Consider the following 18,805-nt stretch of genomic DNA (forward strand, 5'->3'; position numbering starts at 1 on the left):
AAGGTGAGTCTTCTCACTATACTATGTAGGCCACTAGGTGTCATGATATTTTGCTTATCTTTGTGACTTGTATGAAAAACATTACGGTAACCATAACATTGCATGAAAAGCAATGGGGAACTATAACAAATTGTATGAAATACTATAGTGGGATCTTAGCGGGAAAGACCGTAGGGGACTGTAGCAACATAAGTGATTGTAAGACTATGGAGGCATAATATTCACATGAGTTGAAATATACCCCTAGGTCGGGGCCCATTGTTATGTGGTGAATGTGGTATTTTGGGGAACTCAATAAGCTTTGTGCTTACAAATTTAAGTTTAAATTGTTTCAGGTTGTTCTGGTAGCAAAGGGAAGGGCATGACTTGATTGGCTTGCATGTAACACTCAAAAATTTCATGCTAAATTAAAACTTTTTCAAAACATTTAAAACCATTTATCATTACAAGTTTTGTTTTCAAAATATCTAATATCAAAGTTTTCCGAGAAAAATAAACAAATCATGAGGAGTTGTACGAACATGCCTTCACCTTACCGCAATCCCCTGATGTACCTGAAACAATAAACTGAAACTGTAAACCCAAAAGCTTATTGAGTTCCCCCAAAATACCCATACCCACAATAACACACATATAATCATAAACAACATACTATGGGTCCAGTAAACCATCGGGTTGGAATACCCCAGGCTGTCAACCATCCGGTTGGAATGCCAACATACTATGGGTCTAGTCAACCATCGGGTTGGAATACCCCAGGCCCTCAACCATCCGGTTGGAATGCCAACATACTATGGGTCCAATCATCCTCGAGATGGAATACCCCAGGCCCACAACCAACAAGTTGGAATGCCCACATACTATGAGTCCAATCATCCTCGGGATGGAATACTAACGACCTACAACCAACAGTTTGGAATGCCAATGCCTATTGGCTTTCGCACAAAGCAGATAAGCCTCAACCGCCAAACAACCATGTAGACATATAACAGATAATCACATAACAATCTATAGACAACAACTGATCTAACAGATCGTACCACATACCACATATCCTACCCTCTAGGATACCGAACTAACAGGTCATACCACATATCACATAATATCATCCTACCCTCTAGGATAGCGATATAACAGGTCATACTAGCATATCATAACCAAATAACATTTCAAAGAGTCGGCCTTGGTGCCTTAGACCCTTGGGTATGGCGAGGATAACTCACCTTGCACTATCGACTCGAAGATAAACCCAAGCTCTTGGATTGCTGGTACAACTCCACCACCTAAATGCACCATGGAACCATGCTCGTAAATTTCCAATTTCCCAAAATGCCCCAGAAGTCCAATGGTCAACCCTTGGTTAAAGTCAAAGACAAAGTCAACAGTCTATGTTGCCCTCAACTCGTCGAGTACATCCAGCCACTCGCCGAGTTCCTTGCATACTCACCAACTCGTCGAGTCACTTGAGTGACTCGTCGAGTTCCCAGTCTCAGCGGCCGTAACTCCTTGGCCAACTCGGCGAGTTTTCCCCTTACAACTCGCTGCGTTCCTACGTTTCCAAAGGTTGGGAAAAACCCTAGCCGACTCGCCGATTCATCGACTGACTCGCCGAGCCCAAGGCAATCTTTATCGGACTCCCCGAGTTGTTCATCCAACTCGTCGAGTTCATGACCATCTTCTTATGAATCGTCGAGTCGACCTTGCGACTCGCCGAGTCCCTTCAATCCTTCATCCATACAGATGCTTTATAAGTCATGTAAAGGCTCCATACTGCATATCTAAGCTCCTAGGGCATGTTTATCGCGTAAAGTTGCAAGCTTTATGTGCATGCAAGATGATAATGGCCCAAAACAAGATAAAGGAGTGGCTTAAGGTAAGGGAAAAGTCTCAGCTCAACAAAGACTGAAAATTTATGACAAAGAGGGGCTAAAGGAGTCCAGATCTGAGATTGCAACCTCAGATCTTGACCCAAATCGGAGAACCACCACACAAAACCCTAAAATCCCAAACCTAGAAATGAAGAGATCTAACTAAGAGAGAGCCAAGGTAACAACTTGTTACCTCCAAAATGATGCCAAGACAGAGAAGAATCCGAATCTACAACAACCCCTTGCTCCAAACTTATTGAACTCCAAGCTTTTTACTCCAAAGATCCCTCTTCCAAGCTAAGAAGCACACAAATATAGAGAGCAACCACGAATTAGGGTTTCTGAACTCAATGAGGTAGTAAGAGAGGCTAAGGGGAATAAGTGGTCCTTAAATAGGGTGCAAATCTCCAGAATTTAGGGTTTCATCTGCCAGCTCCTACTCGTCGAGTCCCTTCTTGGACTCGGCGAGTAGGTCACTAAAACACACGAATCAATCCATTGTTACTCGTCGAGTAGACTTTGAAAACAAGAAAACTCTTATAAAATCGATACCTGAGAATCGGAGCGTTACAATTCATCCCCCACTTGAACAAGACTCCATCCTCGAAGTCTGCCGCAACGAACAAATCTGGATGGTGCTCCCGCATCTCTGCCTCTGGCTCCCATGTCCACTCAGACCCCCTTTGATGCTCCCACTGTACCTTCACCAAAGGTATCTCCTTGTTCCACAGAACTTTCATCTTTCTCTCTAATACGGCCACCGACCTCTCCACGTAATTTAGGAGCTCATCGACCTGAATATCATCCAACGACACCACCGCCTCTTGATCCATAATTCACTTCCGCAACTGCGAAACATGGAAGGTGTTGTGGATCCGATTAAGCTCCTCCAGTAGCTCTAGCATGTAAGCCACCTTTCCAACCCTGGCAATGATCCTGAACGGCCCAATGTAACGGGGACCCAATTTCCCTCTCTTCCTGAAGCGGATCACACCCTTCCAGGGTGATACCTTTAGGAGAACCATATCACCCACCTGAAATTCTAGCTCAAATCGGCATTTGTCGGCGTAACTCTTCTACCGACTCTGAGCGGTATGCAGTCGCTGCCTAATCTGCTGAATCTTCTTGGTAGTCTGCAATACTACTTCCGTCCGTCCCATCACCTTGTGTCCGACCTCACCCCAACAAACCGGGGTGCGACATATACGGCCATACAACATCTTGAAAGACGGGGAGTCAATGTTGGAATGATAGTTGTTTTTGTAGGCAAACTCTGCAAGCGGTAGGTGAGAATCCCAGCTCCCACCGAAATCAATGACACACACCCTCAACATATCCTCGAGGGTATGAATGGTCCGCTCGCTCTGACCGTCATTCTGCGGATGGACTGATGTGCTGAAGTGCAACCACATGGCCAGCTCCTCGTGGAACTTCTGCCAGAAATGGGAGGTAAACCTAACATCCCGATCGGAAAAAATGGAGACTGGATCTCGCGGACGTACATGTTGGCAAACTTCTCAGCCGATGAACTCTCCTGTATGGCCAAGAAATGGGCACTCTTGGTCAATCGATCGATGATGACCCATATGGCATCAAACCCCTTCGCCGTCCTCGACAGCTTGGTAATAAAGTTCATCGTGATATGTTCCCATTTCCATATGGGAATCTCTAGGGGCTGCAGCTTGCCATGCGGCCTTTGATGCTCGGCATTGACCATCCTACAGGTCAAGCACCTCTCGATGTACCAAGTGATTTCTCGCTTCATGCACAACCACAAGTAGCTCAAACTCAAATCCGGGTACATCTTGGTGGAACTAGACTTCTCATAACCAAAACTCACACTTCGAGAACTTGGCATATAGCCACTCTCGTCTCAGAGCTCCCAACAACTCCCTGAGGTGCTCCTCGTGCTACTTGCGAGTCTTGGAATACACCAAGATATCATCTATAAACACGATGACCGAGCGATCCAGCATCGGTCTGCAGAACCGATTCATCAGGTCCATAAATATTGTCGGCGCGTTGGTGAGCCCAAACGGCATCACCACGAACTCCTAATGACCATAACGAGTCTGAAACGCGGTCTTCTCTACGTCCTCCTCTCTGACCTATACCTGATGATACCCCGACCTCAAATCTATATTGGAGAACCAAGATGCCCCCTGCAACTAATCAAAGAGATCATCTATCCTCGGGAGTGGATAATGGCTCTTCACCGTCAACTTGTTCAACTCCCTATAATCAATGCACATCCGGTGCGAGCCATCCTTCTTCCTGACGAAGAGGATCGGTGCTCCCCATGGAGAACTGCTAGGTCGAATTAACTGCTTGCCCAACAGTTCCTGCAGCTGTGATGACAGCTCCTGCATTTCGAGTGGCGCCAATCGGTACGGCGCCTTGGCGATAGGAGCCGTACCCGGCACCAGGTCGATCCGGAACTCGACCTGCCTCTTCGGAGGTACTCCTAGTAACTCCTCCGGGAACACGTCGGTAAACTCTCTAACCACTGGAACCTCTAAAATTGGAGTCGGATCCCTAGCCCGCGTATCCACCACATACGCTAGATAACCCGCACACCCGTGTTGAATATACTGTTGAGCCCTAGCAGCTGAGCAGAACCCTGATCCCTCTCTGGTGCCCTCGTCATATACAATCAGTTCTCCCCCACTTAAGGTGCGAACTACCACCCGCTGGCCCTCACAATCTATCATGGCACCGAACCGACTAAGTCAATCCATCCCTACAATCATGCACACCTCCCCCATGGGAATCAATATCAAGTCTATCGGAAAGGACACTCCGAAAATCTCAAACTCATATCCTCGGTAGACCGAAGAAGCAGAAATCCCGTGTTCGTTAGCGATGGAGACTCGCAACGGACACTCTAGCTCACTTACTGGCATACTGAACTCCCTACTAAAAGTTTGAGATACAAATGACCGACTCGCCCCCGAGTCAAATAACACCAATGCGGGTAAGGAGTTTACCAAAAACGTACCTAATCACAGGTACAACAGATAAGCATATAACATATATAACGAATAAGGGTAATGATAGAAACATACCAGCAACCACATTCAGTGCTGCCCTGGCCTCCTCGGCTGTAAGCTGGAAGACACGATCATGAGCCTTCGGAGGCTCTGCCCTGACTGGTCTCCCATCCGTGATCCTCAAAGTAGTCGGCACTGGAGCCTACGTCGGCTTGGCGGCTAATAGACGACATTGGTGTCACACCCCCAAACCAAGGATGGCGGAAACGTCCAGGGGTGGAGGACTTCATGTACAGTATCACAACAACGAGTATAATAGTGCTCAAAGTAAATACAACCATCATAAATATAATTGAAAAAGTTACACCAAAGTATATGTTTACATGTTTCAAAATCAATTACATTATGATGACAAAAATAAATTGTTGACGGTTTAACGTCCCATCCTCAAAGCGCTGAAGTTTTCCTGTTTCACTGATTTCCTGAGAATACAAGTAGTTTTGAAAGAGTGTCAACAATTAAGTTGGTGAGTTCATAAGAGTTTTGTTTGGAGTAGAAACCGTTTTCCTTTTAAAATCGATAGAGTTTGATCTCCAGAAAATCCAATATTTTCTTAGTTAAGTGTAAACAGAATATTCCTATATGATGTGTTGATGAATCCTAGATTGACCCGTAGATTTCCCCTATAATCGTCCAGCGTATATAAGTTATATAAGATTTAGGTTAGATAAAACGTCGAATATAATGGGTCCGCCCTAGGTCCACAACCAAACAAGGAACAGGAGATGAGGCGGGCCCACCAATTCTAAGCCAATCACGACTAGATTCTATATAACTCTATCATATACACTTAGAAATTATAGCTGAAAACTAACAATGCGAAAGTGAATGCGGACTTAAACCCAATAACCGGAACCAATCCTGGTGTAGTGCACGGAATAGAAATAGTGACTATGAATATAAACTATGCATACTATAGTTTACCTGAAGTGGTGGTGATGGTGAATATAACCTATACATATCATAGTTCATCGGAGAGTAATAGTGATTAGTGAACATGAACTATGCATATTATAGCTTATCAAAAATGGTGGTGATGGTGAATATAACCTATACATATCATAGTTCATCGGAGAGTAATAGTGATTAGTGAACATGAACTATGCATATTATAGCTTATCAAAAGTGGTGGTGATGGTGAATATAACCTATACATATCATAGTTCATCGGAGAGTAATAGTGATTAGTGAACATGAACTATGCATATTATAGCTGATCAAAAGTGGTGGTGATGGTGAATTCCTTTCTTGTAATTAAGTTCATAGTGTAGATGAACATAAACTATACCTATTATAGTTTATCACTTTGTTTGTAATATATATATATGCCATAACTATACCGAATATAACTAACGTGTTCGTTTGTGGGGGGGGGGGGGGGGTATAATGGCTTAACTATACTTATTATAGTTTATCATTATTATCCATAGTGGTAATCACTCTTTTGTATGTGTAAAACCTTTAATAATGTGTTTGTTATATAAATAACCCTAAACTATACCTATTATAGTTTATCAATTATTTGTGTGGGTAGTGAGCGTAAGCCTTACTTGTCATAATTTACCAATGTTTATATTTTAATGGATATAGCCTTGTAATATCATTTATATATTTCCCATACTTGTGGAGGTGTAAATCCATTTGTTTTCTGATGTATGTCTATATAAGAATACAAAATTGTCATATATTGCAACTACACATAATCACATAATGATGTATACCTTGCTCAACATGTTACAAGGTGAAATGAAATTTATAGTGTTTCTCTGTTAATAACATTTTCTGTAACTGTTATTGGAAAAATTGTAGAAAAATCATAAAATGTCCAAATCAAGTTCTGTAACTTCTGAGAGTTTGGAAAATGAGTCTAGTTTGTTCATAATTTTTATTATAATTTTTAATGACTTCTTACTTATGTGAAAAAGTCCATAATCACAGACTGGTCCGGATTGATGTTTGAAATGATAGGCAGTTTTGTAAAAATCACCATAAATTGTAGAAAAATCGTATGGAGATGTGCAAGTAGTTATTTTAAAGCTAAGAAGTGGAACTACATGCACCTAAAACAGTTTTGAAAACTAAAATGTTTAAGTTGTCCAAAGCAGTCCGTGAATGGGGTTGAACTTTTCTGATGAAGGTTGTTAGAAAAATTTAGTTATGTTCTTGGTGTTTTAACTTGTATTCCCCCCCCCCCCCCCCCCTAAAAACTTGAGAAAACATGAAAATGTAGGGGTATGAACTCACCTTAAGTGATTTCAGTAGGTAAGTGTTGAAGAAGAGAAGTGTTCAACTCAAGAACACTTGAAAAATCACTTGCAGATTCGAAGATCTAACACAATTATGAGAGAGTTTGTGTAAGATATCCATGATTCGAGTGGAAATAATTGAGATAATCATAAAGAGAATGGATTATTCTTACCAAATGTGGAGGAAAATCCCAAGATCAGCCCTCAAATCTCGAGTTCTAGAGAGGGAAAATGAGAGAGAAAAGAGTTTGCTCTTTTTGGTGAAAAGAGAGAAAATGAGAGAAATGAGGAGAGAGGATGAATATTCAGCTCTCAAAAACGTGGGAAGGAGTGATGATTGAGTGGAAAGGACATTGATGTGACCTAGGTAAGGTGGGGAGGTGTGGCTGGTCATAGAGTGGGTGTGGGAGTGGTTGCTTGTGTCATAAAGTAAAGCAAAGTCAACACTCCACCTCTTTGTACTTTACCCACTTGCTTTTATTATTTAAATAAAGATTTTTATGAAAATATGATTAAATTGTGAATATTTAGGGTTTATTATGTTAAAATATGATTTTGGGTGAAAACCCCGCATTAAAATAATTAAAAACGGGCCTTAAACGCGAATTTAATCGAAAACCGGGAGAGAAAAGCTTCCCAGCGAGGCCTCTCGGTCCTAGGCCGAGGTTCGGTCCCTAGGCCGAGGCTCGGTCAGGATGGTGCTGATTCGGAAGCGAGAGGCTGAGCCAGAAGAAGGAGCGAAGGCGAGGGTTCGGTCCGAAGTTAGAAGCGAAGGCGAGGGTTCGGTCCGAGGAGAAGTCAGAACCGAAGGAACTGTAGTGAACAGTAGTGAACAGTACCTTCGGGTTCGGTTCTTCCTTTTAAGCAAGGTTCGGTTAGTAGTGAACAGTACCCTCGGTTCGGTTCCTCTTCATCAGAAGGTTCGGTTCCTAAGAGGGGTTTCGGTTCCTAAGGTCTGTTTTTCGCGTAGACTTCCGTTTTTGGGCTGTTTTCGCCAAATTCGAGGGTCGGGATGCCCCGAGTGATTATAGAAAGTTGGGAGAGATTTCGAGAGAGATTTGAGAGAGATTCCACATACTTAGAGAGATTTGGGAGAGATTTGACATTCTTGGAGAGATTTCTCATACAAAGAGATATGTGGGAGAGATTTCACATACTTAGAGAGATTTAGGAGAGATTTGACATACTTGGAGAGATTTCTCATACAAAGAGATATGTGGGAGAGATTTCACATACTTAGAGAGATTTGGGAGAGATTTGACATGCTTGGAGAGATTTCTCATACAAAGAGATATGTGGGAGAGATTTCACATACTTAGAGAGATTTGGGAGAGATTTGACATACTTGGAGAGATTTCTCATACAAAGAGATATGTGGGAGAGATTTCACATACTTAGAGAGATTTGGGAGAGATTTGACATGCTTGGAGAGATTTCTCATACAAAGAGATATGTGGGAGAGATTTCACATACTTAGAGAGATTTGGGAGAGATTTGACATACTTGGAGAGATTTCTCATACAAAGAGATATGTGGGAGAGATTTCACATACTTAGAGAGGTTTGGGAGAGATTTGACATACTTGGAGAGATTTCTCATACAAAGAGATATGTGGGAGAGATTTCACATACTTAGAGAGATTTGGGAGAGATTTGACATACTTGGAGAGATTTCTCATACAAAGAGATATGTGGGAGAGATTTCACATACTTAGAGAGATTTGGGAGAGATTTTCGATAAGAAGAGATAAAGTGAAAACGATTGAGAGAGGTTTCATTGGTGACCTTTTTGAGTGTTCGGCTTTGCAATGCAGGGTCCGTAAGCCCCGTTAAGCCTTGTTTAAGGATCTTGCATACTCCCGATGAGTATGCAACATTGTTTTATCGGTTTGGCTCGCCACGTACCACAGTTTTAGGTTAAGGAGATCTAGATGTACGCACTTTTCGATTTATGATCTCTCATTAGAAGAGAGAGTTGTTTAGGAGTTACTTAACGTAAACTCTAGTACTCACGGCAAAATGAGTGGACCGGTTTGACTTGTTGACTTTAGTTGACTTTGACTTGACTGAAAATTGACGGTTGTCACAATTGGGCCTTCATATGACCCATCTGCTCCCAATGATAGCAAAGCCTGACTCCGAAAGTCGGAGTCGGCTGCCTGCAATCCCTGGCCAGATGTCCCTGTTTGCCACATCGGTGGCACCTACTCCCTGCTCGACACGTCCCTGAATAAGCCTTTCCGCACTTCCCACAAGTGCGACCTGGCTGTCCCCCAGTCCTGGTATTAGCGGTCTTGGAACGCTTCGGCACCGGCTGCAACTATGCAAGGGCCTGCCGCTTCTCCTTGAACTGCAGCTCAATCTCTAACTCACGCCGCCTGGAGGCCTCATATAGCTCCAACAGAGTATCACATATCTGAGTGGCAACAAACTGACGGATGTCAGTCTTGAGCATGCTCGGATAGCGTGTCATCTAAGCTTGCTCGCCCTCTCAGTAAACATACGAGTGATCTCCATCACCGTCTCGGTACCCTGTCTCAGCTCCAAAAACTCATGATATAACCGCTCCCGCTCGACCCTCGGAATGTAGCGAGCATAGAACATGTCTCTAAACTGCTCCCAAGTAACAGCAGCTCTCTGGTCATCCGTATATGACCCCGTCATCAATCCCACCAGTCCTTTGCCCCGGACCTCAACAGGTTCAGGGCACATTTGACCTTCTGGTCAGTAGGACATGAACATGTAAAGAAACACCCCTCCACATCCGACAACCACCTCATGGCTTCAATGGGATCCTGAGTACCATCAAAAGTCGGGGGCTTCATGTTATCAAAGTCCCGGTACTGATAAACTCGGCCCGCTCCCCCTCCTATCACTGTTATAGCTACGGTGGTTGCAGCGGCAGCTGTCTCGGTAAGGGTTGCATATCTGTCATCGAAGTACTCCATCATAGCGGAATTGATAGTCCCAAATAACTCCCGGATCTAACCTCGGACAATCTTGACCACCTCCTCGCGGATGATCTCCCTGACTCGATCCTCTGTCAACAATGGCCCTTCATGGACGACAACCTCAGGTGCTACTGGGGCCTCCTGATCACCCTGCCCTGATCCCGATCCGGATCATGTCACGAAACTCCTCGTAACCACCATACTGAAAATATAACAGGAAGATATCAGCAAATCTGCCTAAATAACCGGGAACCAACTCCCGACTAAACCCTAGGGGTTGTGACTTCCTTGCTACGCGTATGGGTCCTATGCTTTCAGTAGTATGGGCCCCTACTACCTTTCATACCTACCCATATTTGTCTCAAGTATCACCACAACACCCTAACACTATACATACACCTGGTGGTCGCTCAACCTTACTCCTAGAGGAAGGCTAACTGTCTCACAACTGACCTACCGGTCTCACATAACCCACTCATCCATGAAACTTCCATCAACCCTACAACGCTAGTGTATGCTAGTCATACATAACGTTGGAACCTATAGACTTTCGAATACCTGATCCTACCGTAAGCCCTTCATAAAACAAGAACAGGAAATAAGGCCAAACCAAACATTCTCATGCTATAAGATCTTAGTCATGTACGACTGAGATGCATACACTAAGCAACTACAATAATGATGTCAATCTTATATGAGGAAAACCCTAGGCTACCAGGCATCATGTAATCAGACAATTCTATCATGCAATTCCTGAAGATCCTTAGCCTAGCACTATCATGTTGTTCTAACATATCACATAATCAAATAACTGTATGGTATTTTGGGGTCAACTTACTAGCTTCGGCTGATCGTACACTTTGCATCCTCCTTTACTTATTTTCAAAACCATTTGAAAATATTTTCCTTGATTTAAGGCTGGAGGCACACAAGTGTTCCTCCAATTCACTCAAACATAGGCTCTGATACCAACTTGTCGAGTTCCTACATGTCCAAAGGTTGGGAAAAACCCTATCCGACTCACTGATTCATCGACTGACTTCCCGAGCCCAGGGCAAGCTTTATCGGACTCGTCGAGTTGTTCATCCAAATCGTTGAGTTCATGACCATCTTCTTATGACTCGCCGAGTCGACCTTGCGACTCATCGAGTCCCTTCAATCCTTCATCCATACATATACTTTTTAAGTCAAGTAAAGGCTCCATACTGCATATCTAAGCTCCTAGAACATTTTTATCACGTAAAGTTGCAAACTTTACGTGCATGCAAGATGATAATGGCCCAAAACAAGATAAAGGAGTGGCTTAAGGTAAGGGAAAAGTCTTAGCTCAACAAAGACTGAAACTTTATGACAAAGAGGGGATAAAGGAGTCCAGATATGAGGTTGCAACCTCAGATCTTGATCCAAATCGGAGAACCACCACACAAAACCCTAAAATCCCAAACCCATAAATAAAGAGATCTAACTAAGAGAGAGCCAAGGTAACAACTTGTTACCTTTAAAACGATGCCAAGACAGAGAAGAATCCGAATCTACAACAACCCCTTGCTCCAAACTTATTGAACTCCAAGCTTTTTACTCCAAAGATCCCTCTTCCAAGCTAAGAAGCACACAAATATAGAGAGAAACCACGAATTAGGGTTTCGGAAGTCAAGGAGGTAGTAAGAGAGGCTAAGGGGAATAAGTGGTCCTTAAATAGGGTGAATATCCCCAGAATTTAGGGTTTCATCTGCCAGCTCCTACTTGTCGAGTCCCTTCTTGGACTCGGCGAGTAGGTCACTAAAACACGCGGACCAACCCGCTGCTACTCGATGAGTAGGGCAACCAACTCGTCGAGTAGACTTTGAAAACAAGAAAACTCTTATAAAATCGATACCTGAGATTCAGGGCATTACATTGCATCTATTGGAGATTTTCGCACCTAATAACTTTTATGTCTATATTATGATTAATGTTTTGAAACATATGCTTTTATTTAGATTTTTGAAGTTAGAATTGGAACAAATGCATTTAATATTAAATGAAAATTTTACTGTGGAATTTGGAATGTTATAAGTTGGCATCAGAGCCTTTGTTTGAGAGATTCATGTTAGCACTAGATGCGTCTGAACTTAAACTATGGACTAAGAGAATATTTTTATAAAATGTTTTACTAAAAAGGTTTTCGAGAAAGAAAAAAGGATGCAATGTATGCAATCAGTCAATGCTCAAGTAAGTAATTCTCAAAATACTCATAAATGTTGTTATGTTATATGTGTTATAGTAAGATACACATGTTAGAAGTTACAATAAGGGTATGCTTAGGATTGCATGCTAGAATCTGTAATTTCGACCCTTATGTATGAGTTATCGGGAAATCTGATTTGGGATAATCCAAGAAATGCAATTTTGAAATCAGGCCACTTCCAAAATCAAAACACAGAAATATACCTTGTTGTTTTGTGTTCTGTAGAGATAGAGAGAACAAAATATACTTTTCGTGTATATGAGTTCCAACCCTTTTACTGGAACCGAAAAAAGCTTCTTATACTAGAGGGAAAAGAGGTTATGGTGGTTGCCTCCAGATTTAGCGCCAAAACCGGTAGTTATTAGACATAACTAACGCTTATATCATCAAGATGTCATCAGGATAGTTTTGTAGGAAAAGAAGTTATGGTGGAACTACAAGCCAGGGGCGCTGCCCCTAAACCCCACCAATGGGTTGCAAGCCCTTGGAACCTTGTACCCAGGGGCATTGCCCCCCCCCCCCCACCCCCGTATTCCCGAGTTCATAATTATCATACCAAGTATGCACCCCCTCACCTCCACGCTCGGTTAATAAATAAATTTCGGTCTATTTCATTATTAGTAATACTTACACCAAAACATGTTGATAACACTAAAATCACCAATATTTCAATAGCATAACAATCCAATTAACTATTTTCCAAATACTATTTCCTTTGATTTTACATAAACATGTTAAATGTAACATCCCAAAAATCATGACCAAAATTTTCATTTTTAATCATTAAATAATCCATAATTATTAAAATCATTTCATTGAAAAACATAAGTCATAGTATCAGATCAGAGTATCATATCAAAACATCAGAGTGAACATCCCAGTCTAAATATTATGGTGTGTGCAATGCAGTCATCCCGAGCTCTTCCCTTTACTACCGGAAGTACCTGAAACTAAAACTGAAAACTGTAAGCATGAAGCTTAGTGAATTTCCCCCAAACTACCACATACCATACACATAACATGCAACTAAGAGATACGGGCCCTGCCCATACTCAAGGAGATACGGGCCCCGCCCACACTCGGATAATGGGCCCCGCCCTATGACATACGAGCCTCGCCCACACTTAGTGAGATACGGGCCTCGACCACACTCAGCTACTCTAGGAGATACGGGCCCTGCTCACACTCAGCTAACTAGGAGATACGGGCCTCACCCACACTCGGCTAACTAGGAGATACGGGCCCCACCCACACTCACTAACTAAGAAACACAGACAAGTATCACACAGACAACAAGTATAACCAATTCTATCAATCAAATTCCATATCCATACTCAAATAATGTTAAGATACGAGCCCAAGCCACACTTACCTACTAATCATCACACATAACATACACAGGCCGACATTGGTGCCTTCGACCCGTTCAAACCAGGAGGAAACTCACCTCAAATGTAGGATGATAGCTGAAACATCTCTGCCCGGAATCAACTCTACTCACTCCCCAAACCAAAACAACCCCTTAGATACCATTCCATACTTATGACCCTTAAGGGTCAACTTTGGTCAATTCAAAGTCAACGCTCCGAGTTGACTCAACTTGTCGAGTTTACCCTTCAACTCGGTGAATTCCTATGAATCACAGTATCGTGAAATAGCAATCCAAATTGCCGTGTTTCTCCTTCTCAAGAGAAACGGGACTTTCCCAGTATAACTCGTCGAGTTCCCTTGTGGAATCATCGAGTTCCTTCAACAGAATCAGGAACATTCCAAACCAACTCGTCGAGTTCCCTTATGGACTCGTCGAGTTTATCAGTGTGTCAACCCTTATTATTTCATTAAGGCCTTATTCTTCAAATCCAAGTCTCATACTCCAAACCTAGAGTGGAAATGCCTCTAGAAGGGTAAAGTTTCCAACTTTACCCATCAATACCCTTCCTAATGAGATTAAGCTCAAACCCTAACCCCAAAAGGCCAAAGTCTTCATCCAAAGACCATCAAAACTACAAGATAGGCCATGAGGTTATAGATCTGGACTTTAGGGACTAAATAATCATGTAAAGTCTTAAAGTTTATCAACATGCATGGCTCTAGAAGCTTCAAAAGACCAAAATGATGGTCTAAAGGTTGCATGGGACTTCCCTGGTCATAAAGTTGGCACCTTTATGCAATGAAAACCCCTTAAGGCCCTAGATTTGAAGTTTTCTCCAATTGGGACATGCAATCCCAAGAATCATATCATTTGGACCAAAATAAACAAGGAACTTCAAAAATGGAGATCTAAATTGCCACAAAGCAAGGTTTAAGCTTTATACCAGCAAAATGTTGTGGTTGAAGTAAGGGTTCTGGATCTACAAACTCCTTCTTGTGTCCTCAAGCTTCTACTTCTTCCAATGGCTTTAAAACACACACTAAAATACTTGAAATAACTTATAAACACTCACAATAGCATTAGGGTTTCGAGATTTAGGGTTTGGGACTTGGTGGCTGGAAATGAGGCCAACATGAAAGGTTTAAGGTGCTTAAATAAGATGCAAACACCGGAATTAAGGTTTCATCCCTAACGGCCTACTCGTCGAGTTGAGGCCTCCCAACTCGGGTTACTTAAATTATGCGGCCCTTATGATCACTACTCGACGAGTTTAGGGCTCCCAACTCGTTGAGTTGCTCTATAAAATGGAATAAATTTAAGTTAAAATGTTAAATACGTACTAGGAACCAAACGTTACATTAAAACTCTTATTTCATGAGCAATATTTGGCATAACAATCCAATTAACTTTTTCCCAATACTAAAATCACCAATATTTCAATAGCATAACACTCATGAAGCAATATTTGGCATAACAATCCGATTAACTTTTTCCCAATACTAAAATCACCAATATTTCAATAGCAATATTTAGCATAACAATCCGATTAACTTTTTCCCAATACTATTTCCTTTGATTTGACATAAACATGTTAAAACTCTTATTTCATGAGCAATATTTGGCCCCATGGATACCATAACACTCATGAAGCTATCTATTTAATTTTGTTTTGTTGTTTTTCTTTAAAAAATTGTTAGCATGGGATCTCCAACCCTAATAAGGGCAATTTACATAAAAGACATTAAGTTTTCAGAAAAATTCACATTTTTTTTCAATTAAGTCACTTTATATATATATATATATATATATATATATATATATATATATATCAATCATTCCGTCCAGAAAGTGATGTCATCAAAAATTAACACGTCATCATGTCATGTTAACACCACATCATAAAAAACTGACATATACAACTAGTTTGATGGTTCAAATGGTCAACATTAAAACAAATTGAAAAATATAATGACAAAAATCAAATTTCATCTTAATCGTAAAAAAAAAATCAAAATCGAATTTTTATATAAACTTGTGGTTGTAAAGCAATTTCCGTTACTTTTACGGTCTTCAATTTAATGTTAATGATATTTCATTAACTTTACGTGAAGAAGTGTTACATTAAATTAAATAGTCAAATACTTTAAACAAGTATCGGTCTTGGTCTTCGTATAAAATGCATCTTTTAGGACTGCTTAAACATTTTGTAATGTCGATATTTTCATACTCCGTAATAAGGAAATAAACCATATTAATAATATTATATAAAACTTATACATTAAAATATTCAAATGATGATCCATGAAATACATTAAAGTAGATGATTTAATATAAACTTATCATCCAAATATACGTTTAAAAACATTTTCTATTATATATAGATCGAAAATGAACTAATGAGTAAACGAGTGCTTGATAAGGTCTCCTTGGATCTAAAGAAAAGTCAAATATTTAATATAAATGTAAATTACAAGTACACATCAACAATTTAAAAAAAGAACATAAAAGAACAAACCAAGAGAAAAGTCAAACTTCTAGCAAGTCAAACATTACACACCAAGAGCGATTTTTCAAACTGAAGAACTTATCAAAATCAGATACATAAGATGACAAGTCGACAACCCTTTTTTAAGAATATTACAGAAGAATTCATCATATTTATCTCATTTCAGTAGCCAAAATCGATGGATTAATCAAGTTATGATTATACTTCATTAATGGAGGACAGAAAAGCTAATATCATCGCTGTTACATCGATCATCTTCCTCATCGTTGTCATCATTGTCGCCCGGGTAGTTCTAGATCTAAAAAGATCGTTTTATCTAATCGTCGGCGCCGCCGTTGCTGGTATTTTAGCAGTCATTGCTTTCTACTTCATCCGGCGACATCTCCACCACAGACGAACGATGATGGAAACTAGACTCGCATCTGAAGGAAAAGAGCTCCGAATCGAGTATAGCTTTCTCCGGAAAGTAGCCGGACTTCCGACGAAGTTCAGGTATAAAGAGCTTGAGGAAATCACCGACAACTGGAAATCTTTAATCGGAAGAGGAGCTTCCGCTTTTGTGTTCAAAGGAATCACGAAAGACGGCACCGCCGTCGCTGTGAAAAGGATCCAACATGAAGAGGAGAGGGGAGAGAAGGAGTTCAGGTCGGAGATCGCCGCCATTGCCAGCGTTCAACATGTAAATCTTGTTCGTCTTTTTGGGTACTGCATTCATAATAATTTAAGATTTCTTGTTTATGAGTTCATCCCGAATGGATCTTTAGCCAATTGGATCTTTTCACGACCACGTTTAACGACGAGGGGAAACGATATCGGCGGAGGCTGCTTGTCGTGGGGTCTCCGATCTGCGGTTGCACTCGACGTCGCGAAGGCTCTCGCCTACCTACACCATGACTGTCGGTCAAGAGTCCTCCATCTCGACGTGAAGCCGGAGAACATCCTCCTCGACGAAAACCACCGTGCCATTGTTTCCGATTTCGGATTATCTAAGCTAATGACACGAGATCAGAGCAGAGTTTTGACGACATTACGAGGGACAAAAGGGTACTTGGCTCCGGAATGGTTGTTAGAACTCGGAGTAACGGAGAAATCAGACGTCTTCAGCTACGGAATGGTGTTGTTAGAGCTCATCGGCGGGAGAAGAAACGTGACGGTGATAGACACCGGCGGCGCCGGTGACCGGTCGAAGAGAAAGTTTCAGTATTTTCCGAAGATAGTGACGGATAAGTTGAAATCAGGGAGGTTGATGGAGGTGGTGGATCAACGGCTGATGGATCTCGGAGGGATTGATGAGAAGGAAGTGAGGAAAATGGTGCACGTGGCGTTGTGGTGCATACAAGAGAAGGTGAGGCGGCGGCCGACGATGTTGGAGGTGGTGAAGTGGCTGGAAGGGAGAGTGGCGGTGGAGGAGCCGCCGGAGACCCAGATGATAGTCGTTGACCTTTTGTCGATAGATGATGAAGATGATGAAGGTGAAGGGCAAAATGGTAACAAAAGGAAAAAGCCAAAGATAATTGCTAGAGCTGCCTCCCAATTGAATGGTTGCTTGACTACGAGTACCAATTCTTTGCAATCAAAATCCTTTTCGTATTCTATGTCCATTATTTCACCACGATAGAAAACCTATAAGTTTTAGTATGTTGTAATGATTTATTTGTACATTGAACCAAAATCATACATTAACTTGGATTTGATTTTTGGGTTTTTGATCTTTTGAATCAACAAATCTTTTAGTTAAAGAAGACTATAATGAATATTTTATCTTTATTTTTCATGTTATATATATATATATATATATATATATATATATATATATATATATATATATTTCAAAAGATATAGTTAATTTTATCAGAATATTTATATACAAATAAAAACTACAACTTTTGTTTTTTAGTTATAAGCAACAAGTAACACACAATTTTCTAAGCAACAAGTAACACACAATTTTCAAATTTCAGTTACAAACTATTGTTAATAGCTTCCAACTATAAAATATATGATGTCTATAAAATATATGATGTCATTAGCTGGTTCTATCAAAAATATATAGGGAAAATGACTCTTGAGGGTAATTAACTTTTGCGTTTATACTTATTTGGTCTTTTTTTTGTATTCAATATACCATTGAACTTGTTGTTTGTGTTCACCATAACCCTTTTGACCGACTTTTGACCTGTGATAGCCGGTCAAAGGGTTATGGTGAATATAAACAACAAGTTCGATGGTATATTGAGTACAAAAAAAGGAAAGAGACCAAATAAGAACAAACTTAACAGTTGGTTACCCTCTTGAGTCATTTCCCCCGAAAAGTTAAATGAAATTAAAGTTGCAAAATTATCAAAGACTGTAACCTTCTTTGGCTATAACGTATATGAAGAGCGTTTTAGAGAGGTAACTTCGTTAAAACATGGTATGTGCTATGTTTACTGTGGTTAACTGTCAACACATCTCTTCAAAAGGATATGATTGTGTATGAAAGGTATATTTATCAGCATAAATGTTTACCTCAAGGTTTATTATGGTGATGTGTCTGCAAAAGCAACATGATATTGTACATATTGATGTTGTATTTCGTCCCATGAA

General features: G+C 40.9%; 1 protein-coding gene across 1 annotated transcript; it reads left to right on the forward strand.

The window, feature by feature from the left end:
- Positions 1–16,226: 16,226 nt before the first annotated feature.
- On the forward strand, positions 16,227–17,923 carry LOC145069565 (putative receptor-like protein kinase At5g20050). Its single transcript, XM_079016501.1, has one exon. The coding sequence runs from the start codon at positions 16,431–16,433 to the stop codon at positions 17,835–17,837; it is 1,407 nt and encodes a 468-aa protein (XP_078872627.1). The 5' UTR covers positions 16,227–16,430; the 3' UTR covers positions 17,838–17,923.
- The last annotated feature ends 882 nt before the right edge of the window (positions 17,924–18,805 follow it).

This window comes from Lactuca serriola, chromosome 8 (assembly GCF_051521515.1).
Source record: "Lactuca serriola cultivar US96UC23 chromosome 8, Lser_US96UC23_V15, whole genome shotgun sequence".
Lineage (NCBI taxonomy): Eukaryota > Viridiplantae > Streptophyta > Magnoliopsida > Asterales > Asteraceae > Lactuca > Lactuca serriola.